General features: G+C 43.3%; 4 protein-coding genes across 4 annotated transcripts in view; 2 read left to right on the top strand and 2 right to left on the bottom strand.

The window, feature by feature from the left end:
• The window catches only part of LOC148368215 (uncharacterized), a 359,448-nt gene that overhangs the window by 24,937 nt on the left and 315,806 nt on the right, over positions 1 to 18,705 (top strand). The gene's annotated exons all lie outside the window — the stretch shown is intronic.
• Positions 1 to 18,705, top strand: part of LOC148368220 (uncharacterized) — a 306,344-nt gene that overhangs the window by 39,729 nt on the left and 247,910 nt on the right. The gene's annotated exons all lie outside the window — the stretch shown is intronic.
• LOC148368231 (uncharacterized) lies at positions 1,568 to 5,654 on the bottom strand. The gene has a single exon (XM_088330233.1). The coding sequence runs from the start codon at positions 5,312 to 5,314 to the stop codon at positions 3,908 to 3,910; it is 1,407 nt and encodes a 468-aa protein (XP_088186359.1). The 5' UTR covers positions 5,315 to 5,654; the 3' UTR covers positions 1,568 to 3,907.
• On the bottom strand, positions 14,527 to 17,769 carry LOC148368230 (uncharacterized). The gene is made up of 3 exons (XM_088329636.1): positions 17,641 to 17,769; positions 15,935 to 16,565; positions 14,527 to 15,604 (listed from the first exon to the last, which is right to left on the bottom strand). The coding sequence occupies exons 1-3, from the start codon at positions 17,767 to 17,769 to the stop codon at positions 15,096 to 15,098; spliced, it is 1,269 nt and encodes a 422-aa protein (XP_088185762.1). The 3' UTR covers positions 14,527 to 15,095.

Genomic DNA, 18,705 nt, shown 5'->3' with positions numbered 1-18,705 from the left:
GACTTGGGCTATGGAGAAGAAGCACTGGACAGTTGCAGAGTGCTCCAAAGTCCTCTTTTCAGACGAAAGCAAGTTTTGCATTTCCTTTGGAAGTCGAGGCGCCAGAGTCTGGAGAAAGGCTGGAGAGGAGCAAAATCCAAGTTGCTTGAAATCCAGTGTGAAGTTCCCACAGTCAGCGATGGTTTGGGGAGCCATGTCAGCTGCTGGTGTTGGTCCACTGTGTTTCATCAAGTCCAGAGTAAATGCAACTGTGTACCAAGAGATTTTAGAGCATGACATGCTTCCATCTGCTGAAAAGCTCTATGGAGATGAGGATTTCATTTTCCAGCATGATCTGGCACCAGCCCACAGTGCCAAAACCACCAGTAACTGGTGCACTGACCACAGCATCACTGTCCTTGATTGGCCTGCTCATTCCCCTGACCTGAACCCCATCGAGAATGTGTGGGGTATAGTTAAGAAGAAGATGAAAGACACCAGACCTACAAATGCAAATGAGCTGAAGGCCGCTATCGAAGCATCCCGGGCATCAATAACACCTCAGCAATGCCACAGGCTGATTGCCCTCAATGCCACGCCGGATTGATGCAGTAATCCGTGCAAAAGGATTCCCAACCGAGTAGCGAGTGAATCAATGGACATTTTCAAATGTTTGATTTAGTTTTGCTGTTATAAAATTATTTTTTTACTTGGTCTGAGGAAGTATTCTAATATTTTGAGATAGGATTTTTGAGTTTTCTCAAGCTGTAAGCCAAATTCAGCAATATTCAAATAATAAAAGGCTTGAAATAGTTCAGTTGATGTGTAATGAATCCAGAATGTATGACATTTGTTTTTTTAATTGCATTACACAAAATAAAGAACTTTATCACAATATTCTAATTTTCTGAGACAGTCCAGTAAATGTATATAAGTTGTGCTCAATGAAGTATATATAAAAAAACACTCATTTAAAGTAAAGTAATGTAGCATGAAACGTTGATGCAACGTGTTTCGATGAAACCACTCCACGAGGTGCGGCGTGTTGAGCGATGTCCCGTTTTTGTCGGCAGTCTCCAGCGCGCTGCCAACGATGTTGAAAACCAGCGGAGGTGCTGACCACATGGTGCGCGTATGTTGAGTCGCTCATGGCAGCAACTGGAATAAAAGCCTCATGTTCCTTATGTTCATATGGCTTTCCAGTGAGAACTTTACTTTGGTCCATGATAATCCAAGTCCCTTTTCTGTTTTATCTTGACTTAACACAGAGTTAAATTTCAATTCTGGCAAAAGTAACGTGATTTCAGACTCTTTCATGGCCATAATAACAAAACATTACCCTATGGCTTTCAATTATATTTATTTGGTTCGGAATCTAAGTTGGTGGTTACCAATTCGGTCAGTAGGCGGTGCTCTCGGTTTCCGACACAAATTCGTTTGAAATAGCCCGCGTCTAGCATTTATCATGAAGGATGCAACTTTAAATACAACTTTAAATGATCGATTTTGGAGTTCGTTGATGTGGATAATGATTGATCGGACCAGAAGAAAAATAACATCGACCCAAAAATAATGCAGACAGTTTGATTTCATGAAACTACGTTTTATTCACAGGACAAAGAAAATGGAATCAAACGAAAGAATAAAGCACATTGTTGACACAAGCATTCAGTGTGAGCGAGGAGAAAGGTGGAAGAATGATGCAACAGGTTAACAGTACCGATCAATGAACCCGGTTTGAAGATAAGACACTCATTTCAATGATCAGGGATTGTTTTCATAGCCTGCCAACATGGGATATTTGCCCAAAACACCAAAGAGGGTGCTGCAATAACCATTTTTGTGTACTTTTGAGAACAAAAAAGACACTCAGGGGAGGAGTGTGTGAGAAGCAGCACACGGCCAAGCAGGAAGATGAAGAAATAAAGCTTCCTATCTCTTTTGGCGGTGGACATCACAGGGATTGTTCTCATCCGAACGACAGGGACGGAGAGAACCACAAGCTCTCCAAGCTTTGGGGCTCTGGTGAGAACAGGCCCCAACCCTGGGGACCTAGGTCGGCCATTTTATTGTTATAATAATGATACTTGTTAATAACAGGCAAAATTGTATGCGGGCACACGAGGAAATAGATCATCTATCAAGAAACATGACGCATATGCAAATCATGAATCTTTTGAATCCGTATGAAGACTTTGGGGTCACAAATCTTTATGATACAACTGGAGAGTCTAATCATTTCCTGTGAATGAATGAATGTGGCTTTTTTGACGTGGTACCAGTCAGTGGTTGAAAAAAGGTGAGGGCAAATGGTTTTGTGGCCGTTATGTTCCTATAGACGACCTGTAGGATACTTAACCAATTGAATGTTTTACTACTCTTAGTGATTTTTGACCACAAACTGAGCAGGCAAAAATCTTCTCGCCAGTGTGGGTTCTTGTGTGTCATTTCTAATGTCCAATAATAGTCTGAAAAAATGTCCGTGTAATAACCTGGGAAGCCCTTTGAGACTCTTGTGATTAAGGGCGTCACAAATAAAAAATGACTTGACAATATAGATATTTTGTTTTTCACCACAATGTCAACAGGTCAAAGGCTTCTCTTCAGTGTGGGTTAATGTGTGTCTTTTTAATTTCTGACTTGTAGTGAATCTTTGACCGCAAATTGAGCAGGAAAAAGGCTTCTCGCCAGTGTGGGTTCTTGTGTGTATTTTTAAGTGCCCATTCAGGGTGAATTTTTTACCACAAATTGAGCAGGAAAAAGGCTTCTCGCCAGTGTGGGTTCTTGTGTGTATTTTTAAGTGCCCATTCAGGGTGAATTTTTTACCACAAATTGAGCAGGAAAAAGGCTTCTCGCCAGTGTGGGTTCTTGTGTGTATTTTTAAGTGCCCATTCAGGGTGAATTTTTTACCACAAATTGAGCAGGAAAAAGGCTTCTCGCCAGTGTGGGTTCTAATGTGGTTTTTTAAGCTCCTACTGTTGGTGAATCTTTGACCGCAAACTGAGCAAGAAAAAGGCTTCTCGCCAGTGTGCGTTCTAATGTGTGTTTTTAAGTCCCCACGCTGGTTGAATCTTTTTCCACAAACCGAGCATGAAAAAGGCTTCTCGCCAGTGTGGTTTTTTTGGTGTAACTTCAAGCTTCCTTTCTGGGAGAATCTTTTATTGCAAATTGAGCAGGAAAAAGGCTTTTCGCCAGTGTGGATTCGTATGTGTTGTATGAGGAGCCAACGCATGATAAATCCTCTACCACAAACTGAGCAAGAGAAAGGCTTTTCGCCTGTGTGGGATCTAATGTGTTTCTTTAAGCTTCCACTTTTAGTGAATCTTTGACTGCAAACGGAGCAGGAAAAAGGCTTAACACCAGTGTGGGTTCTAATATGATTTGTTAAACTCCCATTTTCTGTGTATCTTTTACCACAAATTGAGCATGCGAAAGGCTTCTCTCCAGTGTGGGTTCTAATATGTCGCTTTAAGTTTCCACTCACAGTAAAAGTCTGACCGCAAACTGAGCAGGCGAAAGGCTTCTCGCCTGTGTGGGTTAATTGGTGTAATTTTAAGCTCTCATTCCGTGTGAATGTCCGGCCGCACACTGAACAAGAAAAAGGCTTCTCGCCAGTGTGGGTTATGGAATGTATTTTTAAGTTCCAACGCTGGGTGAATATTTGACCACAAACTGAGCAGGCAAAAAGCTTTTTGCCAGTGTGGGTTCTGGTGTGTATTTTTAAGTGCCCGCTGTTAGTGAATCTTTTATCACAAACTGAGCAGGAAAAAGGCTTTTCGCCAGTGTGGGTTCTAGTGTGTATTTTTAAGTCCCCATTCCGGGTGAATCCTTGACCGCAAATTGAGCAGGAAACAGGCTTCTCGCCAGTGTGGGTTCTAGTGTGTAATTTTAAGTTCCCACTGTTAATGAATCTTTGACCACAAACTGATCAAGAAAAAGGCTTCTCGCCAGTGTGGGTTCTAGTGTGTATTTTTAAGTTCCCACTTGAAGTGAATCGTTGATCGCAAACTGAACAAGAAAAAGGCTTCTCGCCAGTGTGGGTTCTAGTGTGTATTTTTAAGTTCCCACTTGAAGTGAATCGTTGACCGCAGATTGAGCAAGAAAAAGGCTTCTCGCCAGTGTGGGTTCTAGTGTGTATTTTTAAGTTCCCACTGTTAATGAATCTTTGACCACAAACTGAACAAGAAAAAGGCTTCTCGCCAGTGTGGGTTCTAGTGTGTATTTTTAAGTTCCCACTTGAAGTGAATCGTTGACCGCAGATTGAACAAGAAAAAGGCTTCTCACCACCGTGTATTAGTTGGTGTGATTTCAAGTCCCCACTCTGGGCAAATCGTTTACCACAAACTGAACAAGAAAAAGGCTTCTCACCACCGTGTATTAGTTGGTGTGATTTCAAGTGTCCATTTCGGGTGAATTGTCGACCGCAAACTGAACAAGAAAATGGCTTCTCCCCAGTGTGGGTTCTGGTGTGCATTTTTAAGCTCCCATTTTGAGTGAATTTTTTACCACAAATTGAGCAGGAAAAAGGCTTCTCGCCAGTGTGGGTTCTAGTGTGTATTTTTAAGTTCCCACTGTTATTGAATCTTTGACCACAAACTGAACAAGAAAAAGGCTTGTCCCCAGTGTGGGTTAATGTGTGTATTTTCAAGTATCCATTTCGGGTGAATTTCTGACCGCAAACTGAACAAGCAAAAGGCTTCTCGCCAGTGTGGGTTAATGTGTGTCTTTTTAACAGACGACTTTCGGTGAATCTTTTACCGCAAACTGAGCAAGAAAAAGGCTTCTCGCCAGTGTGGGTTAATGTGTGTATTTTCAAGTATCCATTTCGGGTGAATTTCTGACCGCAAACTGAACAAGCAAAAGGCTTCTCGCCAGTGTGGGTTCTGGTGTGTATTTTTAAGTGCCCACTGTTAGTGAATTTTTTACCACAAATTGAGCAGGAAAAAGGCTTCTCGCCAGTGTGGTTTCTGGTGTGTATTTTTACGCTCTCATTTGTAGTAAATCTCTGACCACAAACTGAGCAAGAAAAAGGCTTCTCGCCATCGTGGAATTTCATGTGCAACTTCATATAAGACTTGCTTCGAAACGTTTTTCCGCACTGGGAACATGTGTTACCGCCTTCAGCGTTTGCGGAGCGGGACGTGTTGTCGTCTTCATCCGTTTCCAAGTGTTGACGGGAGCTGATGCTTAGAAGCTCCTGCCGACCTTGATCTTCAAGTTGACCTTGATCTTCAGGTTGACCTTGATCTTCGGTGATTGAACGGACCCCGGTCACTCGCAAGACTGAATAATTGTCCTCCTCAACAGGCTCCCCATCTTCCGTCTCTTGCTTCATGTGATAAGGCTTCAGATCCTCCTCAATTTTAACGGCAGGCAACTCTGGTTCCTGCCGCGCAGTAGCAAGATATTCTCGGCCGACGTCTGCAAGACACAAGTCACATTTATTTGTATTGCCCTCAACTCCTTAGAAGCATTGTCCCCGAGTGCCAAAACGTGAAAAAATTATAAAGGCTTAGGCGCTGCTGAACAGTGAGTATTAGGCCTCTGGGAATGAAATCTTCACTAGATGCCAAGAGTGGCTTTGTTCAGATTGTTTGCTGCGTCCCATTCTTCCCACTTTCCCTCGCTATTTTTCCTCGTCAATGGCTTTTGCGCGTGCATGTGCAAGTGTAACGTGTCCCAATACTCTCAAGTCCGAGGGAGAAGTCCCCTTCGACCCCCAAAAGAACCACTTCGGATGGAAGGAGGTCAGGAGCCGACTTGGAACAAAGCAACTTCCCAGAAGTCGAATTTTCAATATCAACAAACATGGCTGGAAAGGAACCGCACAAATCTAAGTCCTTTTTCACAACTATGCATGTTTTTGAAACAAAATACATCCAGATGTCTTGGACATAAACGCAACGGAAAACCTTATCGTTGCCTCAAAACATGAACATTGCCAAATGGCTACTTTACACAGAGCACAAATCGACCAAAAAAGCCACAAACGACTCTTGGCACTCCAAACCGCCGAGTACCTTAATTTGTTCGGAAGATCGCGGTTTAGCCCCGTTTTTATCTTAAAGGAGTCGTGCTTTCACATCCACACGGACAAAACGCCGGTCGCTGAAGCGGCATAGTCACGATAACGTTATGGATATATGTCATTGCGCGTGTTTACTGCGCACGATTCCGCGCGTCCCGTTTTATTTACAACATGATGCTAACACGTGAGACCAAATCGATTCTTGACGCGGAGGGCAGGTCGGCATTCTGTAAATTCTATTCTATCAATTCTTAATTCTAAATCAGATGTGATGCTGGCCAATAAAAGGCTCCGACAGCCACACATACAATAACAGATATTTAAAAAGAGGGAAAAAATGGAGAAAAAAAAACTCACACAAAGAATTTCAGACCATGAACGACCCAAATGCCCAAACACCCAAACAAGTTAGGCACCTCGGCACCCAAGTTTGTCATGCTTTCGTCTCTCCAGATGAAACGGGACACGACAAAGCGGCCACGACTCCTCAGAGCACCCAAAACCTTGGCTTCCCCAATTCACTCGTGCGATACCTCGCACTCCATTCCACCAACTGCAGCCGCATCACAACCCAAGTACCTAAAGCTTTCCACTTCTTCCAGCTCCTGTCCATACGACCTTATTTCTAACGCCATGCCCACTCCATCACGTGAACACCTGATCCGCCTTACTCTTCCCGACTTTGACGCATCACTTACGCTTATCACATACTCTTCCAAACCTTCTCAATGATTCCTCAGCATCAGCCACGAGCGCTCTGTCATCTGCAAACAGCATCTGACTTGCCTGCCGCCACACTGTTAGACTGTTATCCATCATCTCTACACCTCTGCCAAATACTCTCACCACGCCATCCATGTACACATTAAACAACCATGGTGACATCACATACCCCTGTCTCACACCAGTCAACACAGGGAACCACTCACTTGTCTCACTCCCTACTCTTACACATGCTCTGCTGTTCATATAAACTGTTCAATGCTTCCAACAACTTTTTTTTTTTACTCCGTACATTACCATCACCTGCCACAACGCCTCTCCATCAACTCTGTCCTACGCCTTTTCCAAGTCCATGAAAGCCAAATAAACATTCTTACCCTTTTGCAAAATATCTCTCACACGCCCGTCGTACTGCCAACACCTGATCCACACATCCTCTTTTTTTCCTGAAACCACTCTGCTCCTCCATCACCACCTCATTCGTTCTTTCTCTCGCTCTCTTAATCAAGACTCTTCCATACAGCTTACCCGGCACAGACAACAAACCGATACCTCTCAAAGTGCAACATTCATACTTATCACCTTTGCCCTTATAAAATGGCACCACACATGCACTCCACCAATCAACAGGAACCACACCACTTAAAAAGCATACATTCAACAAGCCTACTGACCAGTCAATCATGTCCGTGCCACCTTTCTTCAAGCATGCAGCAGTACAGCCATCCAACCCAGGTGCCTTCCCCCCCTTTCATTTCTTTCACTGCCTCTTGCACCTCCCATGTTGACAGGCTTCACAATTCAATCACCCAACACGGGCATTCTCTCCATAACGTCGATCGCCTGGACTCTCACTTCTCTCCCGTCCTCCACTCCTAAAAATACTCATCCAGTCCTGACTGCCAACCAGCAATCTACCATCCTTATCTTTCACTTTCTCTTCCTTTCCACACTCATCGTTTCTTACTCTTTTCACTTCTTTCCAGAACAAGTCAAGTCAAGTCAAGTCATTTATTTTTGTATAGCCCTAAATCACGAAGAGTCTCAAAGGGCTTCACAGATTGTTACACTATATTACACAGACTATTTTCAACCGACAAGAGGAGTAGGTTATTCGTATGCAATAGAGTAGAGGTGAGTTTTAAGTTTAGATTTAAACATTTCCACTGAGGTTGCAGATCGGATCTCAGGGGGAAGAGCATTCCACAGCACCGGTGCCCGGATGGAGAACGCTCTTGAACCAGCAGAAGACTTCTTTGCTCTCGGGGTCACCAGAAGACCGGCACTCTCAGATCTGAAAGATAAGAGGGAGCAAGTCCATGTATGATTTTGTACAGTACTAAGAGAACTTTGAAGTCACATCTTTGGCTAACTGGTAGCCAATGCAGGTTAGCCAAAATCGGTGTTATGTGATCGTACTTTTTTGTCCTAGTTAAAAGCCTCGCTGCGGCATTTTGTACTAGTTGAAGAGACTTGATTCTGGACTTCGGGAGACCGGAAAGTAGTGCATTACAGTAGTCGAGACGGGAGGTAACAAATGCATGAATTATTGTTTCCGCATCAGACTGAGACAGTATTGAACGGATTTTAGCAATGTTGCGAAGATGGAAGAAGGCAGTTCTAGTAATTTGCTTTACATGCATCTCAAATGATAGGTCACTTTTCTCCTTTGCTCAAAGTTCACTCCTATCTTTCGACACCATTCATCATTTGCTTTCCTTTTCACTGCTTCCACTGCCGCTTTTACCAACCTTTTCTTCACTTCACGGCACTCTTATCTTGCAGCCTCTCCTCAAAGGTACGTCTCTTCTATGTCACAGGCCCTGATACCTCATCATTCCACCATTCACTTCCTTTCCTAACACCTCGAACAACTTTGCTCATTCCGCACAATTCTTTCGCACTAATCAACACTGCTTCTTTAAATCACTTCCATTCCATTTCCACATTCTCCACTTCCCTTCTACTACTCCGTTCATGAGTTTGGGTCCTACAGGGAAGGTTTGGTAACGATATGTCAGCTTAAGGGTCAGGTGGACTGTTCTTGTTTTACTTTTCATCGTGTCAGACTTTAAAGACCCCCCCTATACCTGGTAAAATGGCATTAAGATACTAATAACTAGGTTGTCATTTACTCACTGGAGGGTTCTCGGGGCCAAGTGGGAGGAATGGGATCGGACATTTGTTTCCTTAATCCGTCGATTATTCTGTATGGTGGTGTGTGGGCGCCAACCTTTACGTCAAGTACGCGCAGTGTGACATGATACAAGTACGGAGTGTTACGCTTTAAAGCGCCGGAAAAATTAAAAAAGACTATCCTCTCTGTAGAGTATGCTACTACGACAAGAGGTACAATTTAATGATCAAGCATTCAGGTTAGGAAATAATCAAGAAATCATGATGAACTCAAGAAACTTGATTCCTAAAGAGTCAAAGAACTTAAGACCCATGAGCTCACTCGTGCATCGTTCCACAAAAGGTTTGAACCCGACAGGCCGAAAACCTGCACCGTTGCGTTTGGCGGGTCACGTCGCCGTACGGATCGGATTTCGCTTCATCGTGCAGCCCTACTTACCGCCCTCACTCGGTATAAACCCTAAATACCGGATTTTCGCGCCCATAAAAGTCTCCGATTTTCTTCAAATTGTCGCTTTTGGAAGCAACGGAGGTAGACCGGCTCGGTGGCCTGAGGGTTGGGTGCCCGCTCCCCGGAACGGGAGGTCACAGGTCCGAGCATCATTACTCAAAACTTTTGGGGGGTAATATCAGAGGTTTTGGTGATCTTCCCCCCAAAATCATCCTCGACGACTTTCGGGCGCCTCTCGTTTGATTGCCGTCATCTAAAACCAACTTGGGAGACAGCGCCCTCAGGGTGTGAAAATACACAAGGTAAAAATACCCAAGCGGTGCCTGGTTTTGAAAGTAAACGTCGCCACGGTGACCACGTGACAGAATGTCCGCTTCGGTTTGCGCATCCCTACGCGTCGACGTCAATTTCTCGACAATTCGGTCAAGGGGAAAGAAAAGGATATGGAAAGTTGAACCTGAAATGAACTTGAAGCAGTTTTGGAGATGACAATATCTTATTGTCTGTAGACATCTGGCGGAAGTCTTGACCCGGGGGCGGGCAACCATGACGAGTTGTTTAGAGCAATGCCATAAGGAGCCTTCCCTTTTTGCCATATCTCCTCGCTGCGTATTTTTTGGGGCTACGCCCAACGACGTTCCCTCCGGAATAAGGACGTTGCCGAAAGTAAAACGACCAACCTGCTCTGTTCAACACAATTTGGAGTATCTTGTAAACAGTTCCTGGACACTCTGGTTCCTGCCATGCAGTAGGAAGATGGTCTTCACCGATGTCTGAAAAACACAAGTCAAACCGCATTTATTTGTGACGAAACTCACATACCCCTGATCTGAAAGCTACAAGAGGGCAAGGAACAGGGATGTAATTTGACCAAAGTGAAATTATCTGAAAATTAGGCGGGGGTCTGGGGGCCGCGGGCACCCAGCTAGGTCCAGGGCAGTGCCTTGGTGGGGGGACAAGTGGGGCGAAGCCCCCCCCGGAGCTCATGGGTTTTCCGTGTTTTTAAGTACTTTCAATGCACTCAGATGACAAAGAAATAGACAAAACAACAGCATCAATTTTCAATGTATTTTGAACTATCCCATATAAAATGACAGTTGAAGTCAACTCAAAATCAGTCATATTAAAAAACTTTGGACTGCCTTTGCTTTTAAAAACTATCACTGAGAATATCATCATATCTAACTCATGTGATTACTAAGTTAACACATAAATCATGTTGAAGAGTTCAAATTTCATGAAGAAAATAATTGTATCATGACCAAATGAAAAGTAACTCATACTAGAACATACCACAAATGTCTTTGTTTTAGCAGAAGATGTTATTTATAAATGAAAGTACTGGGTTGTACATGATTCACCCACGGAACCATTGTTGAGTTAGCGAGTTCCTAGGGGGGACTCTTAATTCGGCCGGTTCTAGCCACTCTCGTGTTTGTTTTGTTATTGCCAGTTTAAATGTCATTAAAACAGCTTTCGTTGGCACCTTTGTTTGACACTCCGCCTACGACTCCCGTCTCTGCTCACTACATTGGATCACGTCGGGGTCACCGACATTTGTAGATAATTCCTTCTCTAACCAGTCCGATCGAAACTTGTTTTTTACGATCTTATCAATTTCTTTACCTCGCGGAGCATCTTTGCGTTCGATCTCGGACATCTTTCTTTAAACACTCGGCAAAAACGTGTGAGAAATGAACAATGGCGTACTCCTACGCCTTTATAACAAGCGCGTTTATTGGTCAACACGGAGACTTCAACCAATCGCAAGTACGTTTCATTTCAGTTACGGAAACACAAAAATGGAATGCTGTCGAGACGAAATCGGATTTTTTACCAATTAAAAATCGGAAATTTTAAAATCTTATTTTTGGAGTAAAAAAAGCAGAATTCCGCGAATTAGTGGAAAAATCACATCCCTGTAAACTTAATTTCATTTCCTGCACTTTTAGTATTTGCTCGAGGTGAAAAACGAGTCGTTTACTGTAAAAGGCTCAAAAAAGTTGTATTTGAATGAAAAAACACTATTCTTTCTTTTGCAAAATTTTGGAAAGCATTGTTATTGTAGCAGAAGCAAAAAAAATGTCCAACCTTCCCCGAGCTTCTTGGAAAAAGTGTCCTCTCGTCGCGCTCCTTCCTCACTGGAGCGCATTTTATCCGTCTTTCAACGAAAAAACTCCAACTCGGCAGTAAAAGGGACCACAAAGTGATACTTGAGTCGAGTTGACGTCGTTTGAAGTCGACTAGAGGACTTTCTCCACATTTTCTTTTTCGGCAGCCATGACACCTTCTCCTTCTCAACCCCGCCGCAATGGATTGTGGGTACAAGTGGCACAGATCGCATGATGCGTTCACGAAAATGGGTGTTTCGGGAGATCCTACCAGATTCGACCGAAAAGCGTCTCAAGAATGTAGGATGTCAGGGGTTTTAAACCCCCAACTGGGGAAATATGATAAGAAAGACACTCGAGGTGGGAGGTTCCAGGTGCAAAGTTGGGTTACATAGCCTTTCTCCTGGTTGGAGGTTGGAAAATTCAGTTGTCGTCTTTTCGGGAACGCAGCAACAGAAAACACATAGAAGACGAGATAGGTCAGCGACAAAATAACTCGATTCGTCCGGTGAACGACTATGTTAAGGCAATATATGTCAAAAATGAAATTATAAAAAGCTAAAAGGAAAAAGCAGTAACGGGTGTATTAATCACTTTCGTTCAGTTGAAATTCTTGCTGAAATAGTTTTGTCTAGTTTGTGTTTAAGTGTCCTGCAATGACGAGTCCAACAGTGCCACCTGCTGGTGCAACAGAGTTGAAATTTGATTTCATTGTTTTTTTTTTTTTTTAATTCTCACAAAATCCGTGTTTTTGTTGCATTGCTGTTAAAAATGTTGGTACTGCCTTCATCTGTTAAGCAGGGTTGGGGAGGTTTACTTGAACTGGATGACTTTCAGTGACTTTTGGATGACTCCAAGACCAAATATGCTCAGAAAAGACAAAAGAAACTAAATAGGAATCAAATGACTCCATTTTGTGCAGGCTTGGGGAGTAACAGAATCCACGGAACGGCAAAAATGATGTTTGGATTTATTTTCACTTTGTTTCTGTCGCATTTGATGTTCGTTTTGCCGAAGATCAAAGCCAGGAGAGAAAGCTTACCGCGTGTTGGGAGTCATCATTTACTTCCTATTGAGTTTGTTTTGTCTTTTATGAGCATATTTGCTATTGGAGTCATCCAAGTCATTGAAAGTCATCCAGTTCAAGTAACCCTGCTGTTAAGACATGTGCTGTGCGGCCGCCTTTTTGGTTTGCCGTATGTGACGACCCTCTTTCACGCACGACACAAGGTTTCACAATCACTCGGTTTATTGCCTGCATTCGGTCAACAAAACAATACAAAAGTCAGGGGCATCCCTTCACGACTGCAATTAGCTTGAAACGATGATGCAACGTGTTTCGATGCAACCACTCCACGAGGTGCGGCATATTGAGCGATGTCCCGTTTTTTTCGGCATTCTCCAGCGCGCTGCTAACGATGTTGAAAACAGGCGGAGGTGCTGACCACATGGTGAGCATTTGTTGTGTCGCTCATGGCAGCAACTGGAATAAAAGCCTCATGTTCCTTATGTTCATATGGCTTTCCAGTGAGAACTTTTCTTTGGTCCATGATAATCCAAGTCCCTTTTCTGTTTTATCTTGACTTAACACAGAGTTAAGTTTCGATTCTGGCAAAAGTAACGTGATTTCAGACTCTTTCATGGCCATAATAACAACCCATTACCACATGGCTTTCAATTATATTTATTTGGTTCAAAATCTAAGTTGGTGGTTACCAATTCGGTCGGTAGGCGGCGCTCCCGGTTTCTGACACAAATTCGTTTGAAATAGCCCGCGTCTAGCATTTATCATGAAGGATGCAACTTTAAACACAACTTTAAATGATCGATTTTGGAGTTATTTGATATGGATAGTGATCAGTCCAGAAGAAAAATAACATCGACCCAAAAATAATGCAGACAGTTTGATTTGATGAAACTACGTTTTATTCACAGGACGAAGAAAATGGAATCAAACAAAAGAATAAAGCACATTGTTGACACAAGCACTCAGTGTGAGCGAGGAGGAAGGTGGAAGAAATGATGCAACGGGTTAATAGTACCGATCAATGAACCCGGTTTGAAGATAATAGTTTCATTTCAAAGATCAGGGATTTTTTACAAGCGTGCCAAGATGGGATATTTGCCCAAAACACCAAAGAGGTTGTTGCAATAACCCTTTTTGTGTACTTTGGAGAACAAAAAAGTCCCTTATGGGAGGAGTGTGTGAGAAGCAGCACATGGCCAACCAGGAAGATGAAGAAATAAAGCTTCCCATCTCTTTTGGCAATGGACTTCACGGGGATTGTTCTCATCCGGACGACAGGGACGGAGAGAACCACAAGCTCTCCAAGCTTTGGGGCTCTGGTGATAACGGGCCCCAACCCTTGGGATCTAGGTCGGCCATCTTGTTGTTATGATAATTATAATTATTGATAAAAGGCAAAATTGTATGCGGGCACACGAGGAAATAGATCATCTATCAAAAAACATGACGCATATGCAAATCATGAATCTTTTAGAACCGTATGAAGACTTTGAGGTCACAAATCTTTATGATACAACTGGAGAGTCTGCTCACTTCCTGTGAATGAATGTGGCTTTTTTTGACGTGGTAGCAGTCAGTGGTTTAAAGAAGGTGAGGGCAAATGGTTTTGTGGCCGTTATGTTCCTATAGACGACCGGTATGATGAATGTTTAACAACTCTTAGTGAATTTTTGACCACAAACTGAGCAGGCAAAAATCTTCTCGCCAGTGTGGGTTCTTGTGTGTCATTTGTAGTGTCCAATAATAGTCTGAAAAATAGTCTGTGTAATATAGTGTAATAACCTGGGAAGCCCTTTGAGACACTTTGTGATTAAGGGCTATACAAATAAAGATGACATGACAATATAGATATTTTGTTTTTCACCACAATGTCAACAGGTCAAAGGCTTCTCGCCATTGTGGTTTCTAGTGTGTAACTACATATTTCCATTTTGGGTGAATATTTTTATCACAAATTGAGCAAGAAAAAGGCTTCTCCCCAGAGTGGGCTCTACTGTGTAACTTCAAGTTTCTTTTGAGAGAGAATCTTTTACCACAAACTAAGCAGGAAAAAGGCTTCTCCCCAGTGTGGGTTCCAGTGTGTTTTTTTTATTTCCCACGCTTAATGACTCTTTTACGACAAATTGAGCAAGCGAAAGGCTTCTCGACAGGGTGGGTTCTAATGTGATTTTTTCAAAATTCCAACTGTGAATAAATCTTTGACTGCAAACTGTGCAGGTCAAAGGCTTCTCACCAGTGTGGGTTGTAGTGTGTAATTTCAAGTGTACGTTTTGGGTGTATTTTTTATCGCAAACTGAGCAGGAGAAAGGCTTTTCGCCAGTGTGGGATCGAATGTGTCTCTCAAGTGTCCAATTGAAGTTCATCTCTGACCGCAACCTGGACAAGAAAAAGTCTCCTCGCCGGTGTGGGTTAATGTGTGTCTTTCTAAGCTCCATCTTATGATTTAATAACATCTTGTAGTAATCTTTAACCGCAAACGGAGCAAGAAAAAGGCATATCGCCAGTGTGGGTTCTGGTGTGTATTTTTAAGTTCTCATTTTTAATGAATCTTTGATTGCAAAATGAGCAAGAAAAAGGCTTCTTGCCAGTGTGGGTTAGTTGATGTGATTTCAAGTGTTCATTTCAGGTGAATTTTTGACCTCAAACTGAACAAGAAAAAGGCTTCTCCCCAGGGTGCGTTCTAAGGTGTATTTTCAACTTCCCCCTTGTGGTGAATCTTTGACCGCAAACGGAGCAGGAAAAAGGCTTTTCGCCAGTGTGGGTTCTGGAGTGTATTTTTAAGCTCCGACTTTCGGTGAATCTTTGACCGCAAACTAAGCAAGAAAAAGGCTTCTCGCCAGTGTGGGTTCTAATGTGTATTTTTAAGTTCCCACTGTTAATGAATCTTTTACCACAAATTGAGCATGCGAAAGGCTTCTCGCCTGTGTGGGTCAATTGGTGTAATTTTAAGCTCTCATTCCGTGTGAATGTTCGGCCCCACACTGAACAAGAAAAAGGCTTCTCCCCAGTGTGGGTTCTGGTGTGGGTTTTTAAGGACCCATTTTGGATGAATTTTTTACCACAAATTGAGCAGGAAAAAGGCTTCCCGCCAGTGTGGGTTCTGGTGTGTCTTTTTAAGTGTCCACTTAAAGTGAATCTTTGACCGCAAACTAAGCAGGAAAAAGGCTTCTCGCCAGTGTGGATTAGTTGGTGATATTTCAATTGTCCATTTTGGGTGAATTTCTGACCGCAAACTGAACAAGAAAAAGGCTTCTCTCCAGTGTGGGTTCTAATGTGTTTTTTTAAGTGGCCACTCTCAATGAATCTTTTACCGCAAACTGAGCAGGAAAAAGGCTTCTCGCCAGTGTGGGTTCTGGTGTGTATTTTTAAGTGTCCACTTAAAGTGAATCGTTGACCGCAGATTGAGCAAGAAAAAGGCTTCTCAACACCGTGTATTAGTTGGTGTGATTTCAAGTGTCCATTTCGGGTGAATTGTCGACCGCAAACTGAACAAGAAAATGGCTTCTCCCCAGTGTGGGTTCTGGTGTGCATTTTTAAGCTCCCATTTTGAGTGAATTTTTTACCACAAACTGAGCAGGAGAAAGGCTTCTTGCCAGTGTGTGTTAGTTGATGTAATTTCATTTGTCCATTTTGGGTGAATTTTTGACCGCAAACTGAACAAGAAAATGGCTTCTCCCCAGTGTGGGTTCTGGTGTGCATTTTTAAGTTCCCATTTTGGGTGAATTTTTTACCACAAATTGAGCAAGAAAAAGGCTTCTCGCCAGCATGCAATTTCATATGCAACTTCATATAATACTTGCTTCGAAACGTTTTCCCGCACTGGGAACATGTGTTACCACCTTCAGCGTTTGCGGAGCGGGACGAGTCGTCATCTTCCGTTTCCACGTGTTGACGGGAGCTGATGCTTAGAAGCTCCTGCCGACCGTTATCTTCAGGTTGACCTTGATGTTGACCTTGATCTTCGGCGATTGAACGAACCCCGGTCACTCGCAAGACTGGAACATCGTCCTCCTCCTCAACAGGCTCCCCATCTTCCGTCTCTTGCTTAACGTGATAGGGCTTCAAATCTTCCTCCTCCTCCTTAATTTTAACGTCAGGCAACTCTGGTTCCTGCCGCGCAGTAGCAAGATATTCTCGGCCGACGTCTGCAAGACACAAGTCACATTTATTTGTATTGCCCTCAACTCCTTAGAAGCATTGTCCCCGAGTGCCAAAACGTAAGAAAAATTCTAAAGGCTTAGGCGCTGCTGAACAGTGAGTATTAGGCCTCTGGGAATGAAATCTTCACAAGATGTCAAGAGTGGCTTTGTTCAGATTGTTTGCTGCGTCCCATTCTTCCCACTTTCCCTCGCTATTTTTTCTCGTCACTTGCTTTTGCGCGTGCATGTGCAAGTGTAACGTGTCCCAATACTCTCAAGTCCGAGGGAGAAGTCCCTTTCGACCCCCAAAAGAACCACTTCGGATGGAAGGAGGTCAGGAGCCGACTTGGAACAAAGTCACTTCCCAGAAGACGAATTCTCAATATCAACAAACATGGCTGGAAAGGGACCGCATAAATGTAAGTCCTTTTTCACAACTATGCATGTTTTTGAAACAAAATACAACGCAACGGAAAACCTTATCGTTGCCTCAAAACATGCACATTGCCCAATGGCTGCTTTACACAGAGCACAAATCGACCAAAAAAGCCAGAAACGACTCTTGGCACTCCAAACCGCCGAGTACCTTAATTTGTTTAGCCCGGTTTTTATCTTAAAGGAGTCGTGCCTTCACATCCACACGGACAAAACGCCGGTCGCTGAAGCGGCATAGTCACGATAACGTTACGGATATATGTCATTGCGCGTGTTTACTGCGCACGATTCCGCGCGTCCCGTTTTCTTTACAATATGATGCTAACACGTGAGACCGAATCGATTCTTGACGCGGAGGGGAGGTCGGCATTCTATACCTGTTAAATCCTATTCTATCGATTGTAAATTCTAAAGCATTGGCTTCCCCGATTCACTCCGTGCGATACCTCGCACTCCATTCCACCAACTGCAGCCGCATCACAACCCAAGTACCTAAAGCTTTCCACTTCTTCCAGCTCCTGTCCATACGACCTTATTTCTAACGGGATGCCCACTCCATCACGTGAACACCTGATCAGCCTTACTCTTCCCGACTTTGACGCATCACTTACGCTTATCACATACGCTTCCAAACTTCCCAACCTTCTCAATGATTCCTCAGCATCAGCCACGAGCGCTCTGTCATCTGCAAACAGCATCTGACTTGCCTGCCGCCACACTGTTAGACCGTTATCCATCATCTCTACACCTCTGCCAAATACTCTCACCACGCCATCCATGTACACATTAAACAGCCATGCTGACATCACATACCCCTGTCTCACACCAGTCAACACAGGGAACCACTCACTTGTCTCACTCCCTACTCTTACACATGCTATGCTATTCATACAAAAACTCTTCAATGCTTCCAACAACTTTCCACCTACTCCATACATTACCATCACCTGCCACAACGCCTCTCCATCAACTCTGTCCTACGCCTTTTCCAAGTCCATGAAAGCCAAATAAACATTCTTACCCTTTTGCAAAATATCTCTCACACGCCCGTCGTACCGCAAACACCTGATCCACACATCCTCTTCCTTTCCTGAAACCACTCTGCTCCTCCATCACCACCTCGTTCGTTCTTTCTCTCGCTCTCTTAATCAAGACTCTTCCATACAGCTTACCCGGCACAGACAACAAACCGATACCTCTCGAATTGCAACATTCATACTTATCACCTTTGCCCTTATGAAATGGCACCACACATGCACTACACCAATCAACAGGAACCACACCACTTAAAAAGCATACATTCAGATTCAGATCTACTTTATTGCCATTCTAGTACACGTGTATACAGAACGACATGTCGATACATCTGACCCGCACAGTTTCCTTCAATGTACAAATATAAATAAAAGTTGTATTGTATTATGGCTACGTATAGTATTTTACCATAGTGCCGATAGTGCAAGAGGAGTAGCTAACCAGATGTGCAAGATGGGCCGTCAGGTTAACATGTCAGGTAAACAGTAACAATAACACTGTAACAATAACGCTGTAAGTACAATAGTGCAGAGAGCAAATGTGCAAGGAGTTTCAAGCTATAAAGAACTGCCAGTAGTGCAAAAAGTCAGATTAGCAGCCGTTAAGATTTTGGTTAACTATATGTTAGATTGACCATTTAA

This window comes from Urocampus carinirostris, chromosome 3, assembly GCF_059441175.1.
Source record: "Urocampus carinirostris isolate Australia breed hairy pipefish chromosome 3, RoL_Ucar_1.0, whole genome shotgun sequence".
Taxonomy (NCBI): domain Eukaryota; kingdom Metazoa; phylum Chordata; class Actinopteri; order Syngnathiformes; family Syngnathidae; genus Urocampus; species Urocampus carinirostris.
This window is presented reverse-complemented; position numbering and strand designations above follow the sequence as displayed.

Bases quoted from the DNA above. Each gene is read 5' to 3' on its own strand.
- LOC148368231 (XM_088330233.1), bottom strand. From the start codon at position 5,314: ATGAAGCAAGAGACGGAAGATGGGGAGCCTGTTGAGGAGGACAATTAT.
- LOC148368230 (XM_088329636.1), bottom strand. From the start codon at position 17,769: ATGATGGATAACGGTCTAACAGTGTGGCGGCAGGCAAGTCAGATGCTG. The intron at 16,566-17,640 runs GTAAGTGATGCG...ACTGCGCGGCAG, and splicing joins TGGAAGCGTATGTGATAAGC to GAACCAGAGTTGCCTGACGT. The intron at 15,605-15,934 runs GTCGACAATTCA...TTTCCTGCTTAG, and splicing joins ATTTTCTTGTTCAGTTTGCG to TTTGCGGTCAAAGATTCACT.